At 39.4% G+C, this 13,350-nt stretch overlaps 1 protein-coding gene across 4 annotated transcripts in view; it reads right to left on the reverse strand.

The window, feature by feature from the left end:
* Nucleotides 1-13,350, reverse strand: part of EPHA6 (EPH receptor A6) — a 543,420-nt gene that overhangs the window by 111,845 nt on the left and 418,225 nt on the right. For all 4 annotated transcript variants that reach the window (XM_075434878.1, XM_075434861.1, XM_075434886.1 and 1 more), the window contains one exon: nucleotides 7,946-8,131. In XM_075434878.1, coding sequence (XP_075290993.1) covers nucleotides 7,946-8,131 — 186 coding nt within the window. The remainder of the gene's footprint in view (nucleotides 1-7,945; nucleotides 8,132-13,350) is intronic.

Here is a 13,350-nt window from a genome sequence, read left to right on the forward strand (position 1 = left end):
AGTCAGATTAAGCTGCTGCTAACAAGATGTTAGCTGTTTGACAATATGCTTTTTCTTCATTCTTTATCGTCCTGTGAAAGATGTTAGAGCAGAATTGGCAGTTATAGTCTATAGCTTGCTGGCCACAAAACAGAAAAGCAAAACACCGAAATGTGACTGATTAGACCTGCAGGAAACCATAATGGCCCTTTGATTTTTGCAAAAAAAAAAAAATCTCAGAATGTAATGAATGAAAGAAAAATGTAATTTTTCCAGAGTTCTAAAAGCTAATTTCTTTTAAGTATGTGTCATTCAGGAGAATCAAGTCTCATGTATTCTTAATTTTTGGCAGCAACCTTCAACAAATGGAATGCATGGTAGTTTGTATGTGATATTTGAAATATCCATATGCATCCGTGCATGTGTAAAAATAATTCAGTACTATTAACATTAATTATGTTGCTTAACTATGAGTTACTGAAGGGTAACCTATTTTGCAAGAAGACTATAGATCTTAGTTTTGTCTGTGTTACAGCAGTCATGTCCACAGCTCTAACTTTCAACTCATTATTTTGGATGGAATTTTAATAAATTGATCTAGTTAATTTGGCTAACAGTGTGGGTGGTGGTTGTGGGTTTTGTATTAATTTTCTGGCTACAGCAACACTGAATTCAGTAATGTGTTGTGGTATTTATCTATGAAACAGGATACAAAGGATAATAACGCTAGCAAGCCAAATTTAAATTTAAATGTTTCGTGTATCATTATGTGCAAAGCTACAATAAGCTTCAGGAGACAAATTCAGCTTTATGCCTAACCGTGTAAAGCCCACTGGCTAATATGACACACATATACCCTCACCAGCACTCTGTGTCACAGCTGACTGTCCATATGCAGAATGGAAGATATTCAGGGATGAATAATGCGTTCACACCCTCCTGTGCATCTGTGTTGGGTAAGGCAGGTGCAAGCACCTGCCAGGGCAAGAGGCAAGTTCAAGGGGTGGGTCTGAAGCCATTTGGGCCTCCAACAAGTACATCTGTGCCTGGAGATGCCAGTGATGTCTCAGCGATGTACTGAGATTACTGACAGAAGTAAATACCACGATTTGAAATTGGTTACACTGTAGGTTATAAACACTGTAGGTCATAAAGCTAACATGGAATTCATGAACATCATATGATTTCTGTTGGGCATAAAATTTTTGCTTTTCAGAAATCAGTAATAAATATTGTAGTTTAGGTCACCTTTTTGTGTATAATCATAACCATAATCATATTTTGTAAGCTATTATGGTATAGCCTACTTCAAATAGCCACAGCTTAACTCTTAAAATGTCAACATTTAAACTTTGCACAATAACATTTCTTGTGAGTAAAATTTTACCACCTATGACCAGAGTTAGAATGTTACAAACACTGCCATAAAATTTCCTCAACACTTTTGCATAATAGCCAAGTATACAATGGTGTGTGTAACAAACGCATGTATGGTAAAATATGTCATGTTCCAAAATGAATGCAGAACTCCATTTAACAGTCACAACCTGTTAGCAGGTTAGAGAAAAGGGCAACACTGGATTCATTACACTAAGTGCTCTAAGGCCTAGAACACAATGTCTTGGCTGGAAAAAAAAATTCATTATTATCTCTTTCATTTTTGATAAATGAAAAATGGATCAGATACGAAGAGTTACATACTGCAAACTGTAATGAAAGAGGATCATGCTGCTGCTTTGCCTTCCTCATGGACACGGCAAGATACACTGACATCAGAACTCTTCCTGCACTGAACAGGTTATATATGGTAATTCAAAACCAAACTCAATGATTAAAGCTTTCAATTTAATCTGCCAGATGACTGACTAAAGATTTCAGAACTGCGATAGCATGCAGAATTTGAAAGTCACTAAAGCAAAATAGTGAGGAGACAATAAGGGAGTTGAAGGTGTCATTCCAAACCCAGACTCAATGTGACAAAGATGTGAGCTTACACAGAACCAAAAATCTAGGTGCTGTCTTCATTCATCCTGCTTTTGAGAAGCCATTAATTTAAAAATTCTTCTGGAGACTGACAATATACATAATGTTATTAAAGAAAATGAATGCCTTAAAAAGATGCCTCTTGTACACGTGACAGGTGCAAATTCTCCAGTATTCAAAGTTTGCAAATGGAAGCAATTACTTAGAAATTAATTCTAACAATTGAAAGTTATTTGGGGTAAAGTCTGAGGGGGAGGGGAACAAACTAAGATTATGACTACAATAAAGCCTATTGATACTCTGTATTGACACAGTATTACACAGTACTGACAGTGCTGTGCTTTAAACTATTGTGTAAGATACCATCAAGCTAAACTAACTATAGATTCCAGTTTGGCTAGTGTAACACCAGTGATTCCTTCCAGTACAGTTACAATAGTCAGAGACCACTTCTTCATGTCTCTTGTAGATACAGTTATCTACTGTTAAGTAGCTACTGGGAGGAATCCTGTGGGCCAGGGCTCTCGAAGGCAGGGGGGTCCATGAGTGCTGGTCGCTCTTCAAACAACACTTCTTCCATGCTCAGGAGCAATGCATCCCCCTGAGAAAGAAATCTAGCAAAGGAGGCAGGAGACCTGCATGGTTAAAGAAGGAGCTTCTAGCGGAGATCAGGCAGAAGAGAAAGGTCCATGGAATGTGGAAAGAGGGGCAGGCCACTTGGGAAGAGTACAGGAACGTGGTCAGAGCGTGCAGGGATGCGACGAGGAAGGCCAAGGCTCACCTGGAATTGAAGCTGGCAAGGGATGCCAAAAACAACAAGAAGGGCTTCTTCAACTACATCAGCAGCAAAAGGAAGGCTAGGGACAACGTGGGGCCGCTGCTGAATGAGGCGGGTGTCCTGGTGACTGAGGATGCGGAGAAGGCAGAGCTACTGAATGCCTTCTTTGCTTCAGTCTTCAGTGCTAAGACTGGCCCTCAGGAATCCCAGGCCCCGGAGGTAAGAGAAGCCTACAAAGAGGATGACTTTCCCTTGGTCGAGGAGGACTGTGTGAGGGATCGTTTAAGTGATCTGGATGTCCACAAATCCATGGGCCCCGATGGAATGCACCCACGAGTGCTGAGGGAGCTGGCGGATGTCATTGCTGAGCCACTCTCCATCATCTTTGAGAGGTCCTGGAGGAAAGGAGAGGTGCCCGAGGACTGGAGAAAGGCCAATGTCACTCCAATCTTCAAAAAGGGCAAGAAGGAGGACCCAGGCAACTACAGGCCGGTCAGCCTCACCTCCATCCGGGGAAAGGTGATGGAGCAGCTTATCCTGGAGGCCATCATCAAGCAAGTGGAAGAAGGTTATCAGGAGTAGTCAGCATGGATTCACCAAGGGGAAATCATGCCTGACCAATCTAATAGCTTTCTACGATGACATGACTAGCTGGGTAGACGAAGGGAGAGCCGTGGATGTTGTCTACCTTGACTTCAGCAAGGCTTTCGGCACAGTCTCCCATGATATCCTCCTAGGGAAGCTGAGGAAGTGTGGGCTGGATGAGTGGTCGGTGAAGTGGATAGAGAACTGGCTGAATGGCAGAACTCAGAGGGTTGTCATCAGCGGCGCTGAGTCTAGTTGGAGGCTGGTAACAAGTGGTGTCCCCCAGGGGTCAGTACTGGGCCCAGTCTTGTTTAACTTCTTCATCAACGACCTGGATGAAGAGTTAGAATGTACCCTCAGCAAGTTTGCTGACGACACCAAACTGGGAGGTGTGGTAGATACACCAGAAGGCTGTGCTGCCATTCAGCGTGACCTGGATAGGCTGGAAAGCTGGGCAGAGAGGAACCTGATGAGGTTCAACAAAGCCACATGCAGGGTCCTGCACCTGGGGGGGAACAACCTCATGCACCAGTACAGGCTTGGGGTGGACCTGCTGGAGAGCAGCTCTGTGGAGAGGGACCTGGGTGTCCTGGTGGACGACAGGTTAACCATGAGCCAGCAGTGTGCCCTGGCTGCCAAGAAGGCCAATGGCATCCTGCGGTGCATCAAGAAGAGTGTGGCCAGCAGGAGGAGGGAGGTTCTCCTTCCCCTCTACACTGCCCTAGTGAGGCCTCATCTGGAGTACTGTGTCCAGTTCTGGGCTCCCCAGTTCAAGAAAGATGAAGAGCTACTGGAGAGAGTCCAGCGGAGGGCTACGAGGATGATGAGGGGACCGGAACATCTCTCATCTACGAGGAGAGGTTGAGGGAACTGGGCTTGTTCAGCCTGAAGAAGAGAAGGCTGCGAGGGGACCTTATAAATGCTTACAAATATCTGAAGGGTGGGTGTCAGGAGGATGGGGTCAAGCTGTTTTCAGTGGTGCCCAGTGACAGGACAAGGGGCAATGGGCACAAAGTGAGGCACAGGAAGTTCCGTCTGAACATGAGGAAGAACTTCTTCACTCTGAGGGTGATGGAGCACTGGAACAGGCTGCCCAGGGAGGTTGTGGAGTCTCCTTCTCTGGCGATATTCAAGACCCGCCTGGACAAGGTCCTGTGCAGCTTGCTGTAGGTGACCCTGCTTCGGCAGGAGGGTTGGACTAGATGACCCACAGAGGTCCCTTCCAACCCCTACTATTCTGTGATACTGTGTGATTATGTTGGCAGGTGTTCACTGTAAGCATAGCTTTAATTGACTTTGCAGACTTTTCATGGAAAGTCTGCAACACAGACTTCAACATGATGTAGAAGTGGAAGACACATCTTACTTCTACATAGCCCAGATCTCAATGATGGTTACATATGTTCATGCTGGAGAAAGAAGCTTTATTTTTCTTATATCTGTTTATGAAATAGGAGCAGCTTGGACAATGACATGTAACTCAGCTGAGCATGCCCTGACACACCCAAGACGGGGTCATGAAATTATCACTGTGCTAATATGACCTGAAAGAGAAACATGGATGTGTTTATAAAATGTCCAAGCATCTCATAAATTTGCAAGGCAATAAGCAGCCTTTTATGGCCAACCATTCAACGAATGTTGTTCCTAAAACAAACCAAACAGGAATAAAGTTTCCCTTGTGACTCCTGATTAGCAACATCAGCAAACGATCGGGTCCAGATTCTGTGCCGTGGTGTATTAGCCTTGGCCTGGTAAATGCCCTTGCAATGAACTCTCTGCTAACAGAAAGCTTACACTACAGCCACTGTTCTGCCTACTGCTCTCTGTGATTAGGGATCGCAGTTAGGACAAATGAGAAATGAAGCAATTGGAAAAGGGGATTAAAACTCTGTTTCGGATCTACTTTTGAGCAGACTTCGTTCAGCATTTTTTTCATCCTGTACAGTACATATTCCATAGCAATTTTGAAAACAGTATCATTTAAAAGTTAACATCTGCTTAGCTGCTAGCACCAGATAAAAGCTCTCATTTGTAATGAAGAGGCGAATTTGTTATTGCCCCAGTCAACAGCTATTGACTTGGTAGAGTACTTCTGCTTATTATGATCAAACCCTTTTTCTTTTTTGTTCAATAGTCAATGACACTGTAATGGAAGGTACTGCTTACAAACTGATACAATATATATCAGCAACTGCTGGAAGTTAATGACTAATGGTTACAAAGAGGAAAGCATGTGCTAAGAACAGCATTACACATCTATTAATAAAATTTACTGCATCTGATGTGCCTTTATAGGTTAGTGGAACTGTAATGCACATCAGATAAATAGTTTCTGCTGTTATTAATCTAAGTTTTAACACAAAGCTCTTTTTAATCATGCTATCATTACATAAATAATTTGGCTACGACAAGGTTCTGTCTAACTTTTACAGCACACCTTTTAGTTATAGGAAATTTGTATCCAGTGTTGTCTTGTGCAATCCTAGATTTAGGATTTAGTGAAATGTAAGGTAACCGTTCTGCTCCCAGCTGAAGCCACGTTATTCTCTAAATACCACAGACGGGGCAGCATATTTGCAAGGGAACATCCTAAAGATAAAGTGGCAAAAGAGAAGCACAGCAGAGTGCGTGTGTCCATTGCTCAGCCTGCCTCCTGGCTTCCCTGCAGCAGTGCAGTACTGTGCAACTTTGTCCTTTACACTTCACATCACTTGCACTTTCCATGCCTTAGAGTGAAATTTGTTGATAACTCATGTATTTTTTATTCTATAATTACTGCTGTAAAATTGCTTTATATTTTTAAACCTCCCGCCTCCAAAATATTTTCTTTCAAACCTTCTCTACTTACTTTGTATCTGAGAGAGATACATATATTTATAGGACAGTGTGACTACAGCAGTAACATGTACTATTTTAAAATTACCTCTAAGCAAACATTCCCAAAACAATAATAAAGTTTGTTGACTCCTTAGAGAAAAGCAGAACTGCTAATGATGACTTCTTGACTTGCAGTCGTCTATAATCACTCTTCCTGTACAACAGGAACAAATACTCTAACATTGGAGAACTGATTTATCTGTTTGTTTGTTTTCTGAATGCAATCTTCATTTCTCTCTAGACCAATGATGAGACATTACAGAAAGAGAATTTATACATGTAGCAAAGATTAAACAATCATGCCATTGCCAAGTACATTATCCTGTACTCTGTGCGCACCATCTAATTGCATTTAAACAATGTTCGTAAATCACAGCTATTAGCCGTTTTCAGAAACGAGACATACACTACCAGATCCACCACATGGATCCTAGTCATACCTGTGATACTCATTCACAAACTGCCCATGTTGGTGAAGACTGGTGGAATTTAATTGCTACTATACTGCTTATCATGCAGCAAAAAAAGGAGCTAAATTCAATTAAGTTCCTACATATTTACACCTCTTGACAAAGATCTCCAGTGCTGCTCAGCCAGTATTAACTCATGTTCTTGTTTGTTGTCAGCACAGCAGCTACTGACAGGAGAGCAATGGAGGAGATTAAGCCGTATCTTTCCAGAAGTCTGCAATGTAATGGGTTTTGGTAGGCTAGTAACTAAACATTCCTAAGTAATAATGAATTTATCCAGCAGTACTGTGTGAAGAAAAAAAAAGATCCTCTTCATCTTAATTTAGAACCACAGAGAGACAGATTTGAACAATGTAATCTCAGAAACCTTTTGAAATTCCATTCCAATGACATGAGTTCAGGAGCTATACTCTCCTCTTTGTTCTAGTACGCTGTGTTTTCCAAACACAGCTTTTGATACTGTAACAAGGGGAAAACAGGAAATATTAATAACATATTTATTGCATTTACTGTAATGGTAACAGGACATCATTGTTTCATACACACAACACTTGATCTTTTAAAGAAAAATGTAAGTACTGCAAATCAGCTAACAACATGGCTTAGTTGAGACAATGATTAATTTTGAGAAGAGTATAATTTACGAATTTCTTAATTCATCACTGCAAAAAGTTGGCATTAAAGAAATTGCATGCATGTTAATAAGACTTTTTACTTAATACTTAAATGATAACTAGATATTTCAGCATTCCAGAAAAGTTCATAACACCACTAAAAATGCTAGATTTCAGAGGCAAGTTTAAAAGAGTTTACATTTTATTTCTTTAAAATAGGAAATTGATCTCTTCTGGTAACAAAATCAGTAAAACACAACCAAAAAATCATGAGTGCTTGTGGGAAAACAAGAATGTAGCTGCTACTTTACAAGACAATTTGACTTCATTGTCAATTCAGTTACCTTTATGGTTTTCTCTACTGTGTTCCACTGGCCTATAAGCAAACTCTTCAGTCTATTTCATAAGAACCTGTGAAGACTTTATTTGAATGAGGAGGATTTTTACTAAAATGTTTCAATTTTTTTTCTATTTGAAAACAAATAGGCTATGCGTTTCCTATTATGGTCCCAAACTCTGCAGTACCTACTGTCGCTTTATGATTTCAATAAATTCTGAGAATTGCACTTCATATTGAATGTGGAAGTAATGCTGACTTTTGATACTAAATGACATAAAATGGGAAAAACAACAAAAAAATATTAATAGCAACTTACTTTTTGTAACAACTCCTTCAAGGCGAATTATATTTGGGTGATCAAATTGTCCCATGATACTAGCCTCTCTCAGGAAATCTCTTCTCTGCCTATCCACATAGCCGCCTTTTAGAGTTTTAATTGCAACAGGTATCTCTCTTTTTCCTGGTGTCTTCAGACGTCCACTGCATACTTCTCCAAACTCGCCTTAAATAGATAAAATATTTGTTAGACCACTCACAGTGCCTGAAGAACCACAGTATGGTTTGTATTGCTGAACTTAAACACCTTATTTTTAAAAATAACTTTCAACAGCTGTCTTAAAAGCTATCTTTTTTAATAGTTCAGATTTATTTGTAGATGTTAGTGAAAGAAGAACGCAAAAATACTCAAGAAACACACACATCCTGTAGAAGTGGACAGAGAAATAATGGATGGGATATTCAAGTTCCCAAGTTTCATCACATCCCAGTAAAGCAAAATATTTAGCATGACTTCACAACAAATAATCACCTTTCCTTTGTGCCACACCACGAGATCATGGGGACCTTTATTTTCACTACAATAGCCAAACCATCTACCCTTCACAGTCTGGTTCATCTTGCTTTACTGACACTTTGAGACTGAACTTTGATATCAGTATGTTTGTGGTATAACTGTGGATGCCATGAGGAAGGAATGTAATGACGCTTACATTTTAACTCGATGACAAAACATCTATCTAAAATTTTGATTTATAGCAGTATCTATCCATAGGGCTGTCATGCACCAAGACCTATATGAAAAGAAATGCCATCAGAATCTCAGAATATCTGACTATCCTCCAACTGTAGAAAGAATTTAAAATGTATTTAATGCTATTATGCCACAGAAAAGCACCTGCACATCATTTATTGAAACGGACTTACACACCTACTTGAAATTAATTACGTATTTCGCTGTTCAGACAGACAAAGGCCAACAGTTTCAGCAAATCAGGACGGAGTTGCATAACTAGAGGAATCTCAAAGCTTGCTTTACCTGATATTTTCCTGTGTATGTATGGGTCTTTGAAGAATGCATGTCTCCTCACATTCACTTTACACATTTACTAATTAAGTCTGAATGGAAATCACAACTTTCCTTTGATCTTGAAGCCACCCAAAAGTTATTTAAAGCCCCTACCAAATATACTCTGGATGCCTGCAGGTCAGTTTTCAATGGGTCATAATTTGGTAAATCAAAATAAATGTTCATAAAAGTATTTCAAGGCACTTAGTGCAGGGTACTTCTATAGCGAAACCACATTCTCTACCCCCATCATTTTGGAATCAGAACTGCTGAAAAACAAAAAAAACAGTCATAAACAGATACATACTTAACTGGAGGAAATAATTTGTTACCCCCTCCATTGAGTGCTGTCTGAATTAGTTTCCCTTCAACTTTCAGGAGAGAACAAAAGGAAACAAAACAAAAAAGCTCTATCCTGTAACAGTATGTCTTCAGATATGAACCAGATCTAGAAGAGAGAGGCCTGAAAGACAGAAGCTTCACTTCATAAAATTATAACTCCCTGATGTTATAGGATTAGAATGGATATTGCCATACAGCTTTTATTTTATTAGGTTCTGTCGCTTCCGCTAAAATAAAACAAGGTTTTATTAGCCAATAAGATTCAGGAAGAGTGGAGGGATTAAAAAAACCGATTTCATAGATTGTCTTCACTTCAAAACAGAGACATCATCAAGTGCAAGAGTACAATCAACAGATGCTGAACATAACCTCAGAATAAATTAGCAGCTTCTGAAACAGCTAACAAAAGCCAAGCGTCCTGGGTCTTCTTTCTACCAAAAAAAACCCCATTTGTTTTATTTCTACCTAATGTTTAAAAATAAATCAAAGCATGTGTGAAAATATATGTCATCAGACTAATGCTCTGGGAATCTTTTTACAAAAGGGGAAGTTGGGTAGGGATTTCTCTATACGATTTTGCCCCTTTAGCTCTTACAAGGCTCTCCTTAAAAGTCTGCCTTACTATTGCCACTGGAAAAGTAGTAGCTAAATTGGACTTCTAAAGTCCTACCATAAAACAAAGTCATGAAACCTTAATGCTTTGGAGGAGACACGGTATATCAATCTTCTGTTCTGTGATACATCCAGCAGTGCTAGAACACATCTCTAAAGCCATGACCTTATTGCATTTCAATGGCTTTTCAAACTTGAATGCCTAAAATGAGAAAAAATTCCAATTTCTTTCTCTTGATGAAACAGTGTAGAGGAAAAATACCAGAGCCTTAATATGCAGGTTTTTAAAGAAATTTCATGAACAATCAATCTGCAGAAATGCAAAATCTCATTTTTGAGAATAATTTGGAAAGCATAGGTTATAGAATAAATATTTTTGCTATAACAAGATTATACAAATGTACTACAACTTCAGAATTTCAGAAATAATGGCATTCATACCTCAGGGGCTGTAAAGGGCTGTTCACTAAGTGTTTTGAAATTAATTAAACTGAAGGAGGCAAGTGACGGACCTCCAATCCCAAGATTTATTATCCATACAACATCCAAAGTGGGGGAGGGAAGATCGTGTTTCCTTCCTGACCTGTTTCTTTTCCAATTTTTAGATGCCTGATATGTACAGGTAGAAGGAATTTTCACTCCCCTTGGATATTGGGATTGATAAACTGGTGAACATAAAGACTAACAACAGTTTCTTTTTTGTGACATGATGTCAAACAGACAGTAAGCGAACATCAGGTCACAGAACAGACAGTTACTACATTTAGAAACCTAAGGTATGTGTAATAACTTCTAGTTCTGGTTTAGACTAGATGGAGATCAATGATATAATTTAAAGCTCTGAACTATTTACACTGAGAAAAAGTTTCATGAGATATCATCCCAGAGTATTTTTTCTACAGATATTTTTGTTCAGATAAAGAATTTTGAATGTTTTGAAAGTCAAAGGGGAATGTATTCAACAACAGGGATTTTTAGAATCGAAGAATCTAACTCTTATTGCTCAAGCTTGAAGATAAACAAGACAAATGTTGACCTTGCAGCAGTAAATGTTCGTGACTGCATGTATAATAAGTAGCAGCTAAGAGCCAGATGTCAATGAAGTTGACATCCTTCCTTGCTTCAGGGAAAAAGCTGGTGATAACTACAGAAAAAGGTAAAGTTCATTGTCTGTTCAGTTTTAATAATGTGTAAATAATTCCTGGTTTAATAACATAAACCCCACGTCTTACTGTATGTTATACAAAAAGAAGCTAATTGAGCAGTCTAGAAACTTGCCCTGTGCAAACCACTTATTCAGTCATAACATTTGTGTTATTTAAAATGAAACGAGAATAGTCAGTCAGTTAAAACAAGGGGCAATGGGCACAAATTGAAGCATAGGAAGTTCTGACTGAATATGAGGAAGAACTTCTTCCCTCTGAGGGTGACGGAGCACTGGAACAGGCTACCCAGGGAGGTTGTGGAGTCTCCTCTGGAGATATTCAAGACCCGCCTGGACAAGGTTCTGTGCAGCCTGCTGTAGGTGACCCTGCTTCGGCAGGGGGGTTGGACTAGATGACCCACAGAAGTCGCTTCCAAGCCCTACTATTCTGTGATTCTCTGTGATTCTGTAAAAGTCTGATATGCAGTCTGGTGTTACTGCATGGGATCAAAACAAATGTCTTGCAACACAGTTGCTGTTAAAACTGAAAGGTCACAGTACCATATACAGCTCAACTCATTTTCCCCAGTTTCAGTCATTAGACCTGTGGGAGAACTGGCAGAAGATTTAGATTACAAAAAGAATATAGCTTACTCTGGGAAAAATCAAAGAGTTGGCCTCTTCCTGGAGTTTCAACATTTTAACAAAGAAAATCAGAGGATAATTGTGACTTTTAAGACAGACCTGACAAAGTACCTCTGGGAATTCCATCCACAAAGAGGTGCTGAAGCCTTAAACCAAAGAGCAAGAAATGCTGGGGCAGAAAAAAGTGCCACAGACAGGACAAAACCAAATGATAACATGGCAGTAGGTGCAGCAAGCTTATTATGCAGAATGGCTGAAAGGGACCATCTGAAGAAAATCTACAGCAATGAACAGATGGCAAATAGTGGGAGCCGGCAAAAAGGCACCCAGTGATCTTTGTAATGAACAAGGGGAGATGTCATGGAATATTTAATAATCGTGATAAAAAAAATCGATGAAGAGTTTCGAATTCAAGAATATACAATACACCATTAAACTAGTAACTGTTGCTGGAATGTGAACTTCATTAATACCCACTTATTTGGTTGATGTTACCAGGAGAAACATAAGCTAAGCGCTTACAAGTGTAAGTTCTGTTTTGCCTTTGGTATTGTAATCTGCTTGCTATTATGAATATTTGATCAAACTGCAATTTCTATCTTGGTCGTAAACTCTTTCCCCTACTGTCTTTATCCTCCAGTTTGAACCAATATATCAGCAGAAGGTAATCAAAGACTGACAAAAGAGACCATTAACAGCTATTAACCTGGATAATCTGCCATTCAATCAACAGGTCTACAAAATAGCATTTTTTTTCTCAGATGAATCAGATATAAGGTTGTTACTTTAATGTAAGTAAGTAAAGCATGAATAATTGAGAAAGGACTTTGCAAAGTGTGTGTTTTACTTGCTTTATTTTCACCAAAGCACCAGAAGGAAGGACAGCAACTCACAGAATTTGCAGATGTACTGGAACACTGAAAGCATGCCAGAGGGGAAGACTGGAAGAGCTGAGGTCAAAGTTTCAATTAACTGGCTACACAGAACATAGCAGCTGCATTCAGAAACATCAGCTGCACAAATGTCCACTAGGAGGACTTGAAAAATTATTTTAACAAGAGATTGCACTAATTCATTTTTTCTCAAAGTAATCTCACAAGCTCAGCATCCTTTCTGAAATTGTTGCTGGTTTGCATTTCCCATTATTACCTGCCTAACGATAGATATTTTTTTATTTTGGCTATGATGTCTTTGACTGTTGCAGGCCAAGTGTCATCATGAACTTTGTAGCTCCTAAAGGCTATTTTCCAATCTGCTGTTGCTGCTTGAAGATCTTGCTACTTCTTCAATGTGACCATTTGTTGCCACCTTCTCTGAACCTGTTTTTAGTATGTGATGGAAGAACACCATTATGTGGAGCAGTCAGTGTGTAAGCAACAATTTTAGATATTTGCTCTCTTTTTTATATCAAATAGTACTACCCTTATATTACTAATACCTGGCACCAGAGGAGCAGACCAAATTGACTGTATAGCATGGCTAATAAATAATTGCAGAGAAATCCCAATGTCTTGTGCAGCATTCAGATGTACCTGTAGAAGAGTGTAAGTATGTAAATACACTTGGGGGCTCTTAGATTTTGCACTTCTAAGCAGAGACTGAAATATAGGACAAAAACAATAAATAGAAAGTC

Source organism: Opisthocomus hoazin, chromosome 1 (assembly GCF_030867145.1).
Source record: "Opisthocomus hoazin isolate bOpiHoa1 chromosome 1, bOpiHoa1.hap1, whole genome shotgun sequence".
NCBI lineage: Eukaryota > Metazoa > Chordata > Aves > Opisthocomiformes > Opisthocomidae > Opisthocomus > Opisthocomus hoazin.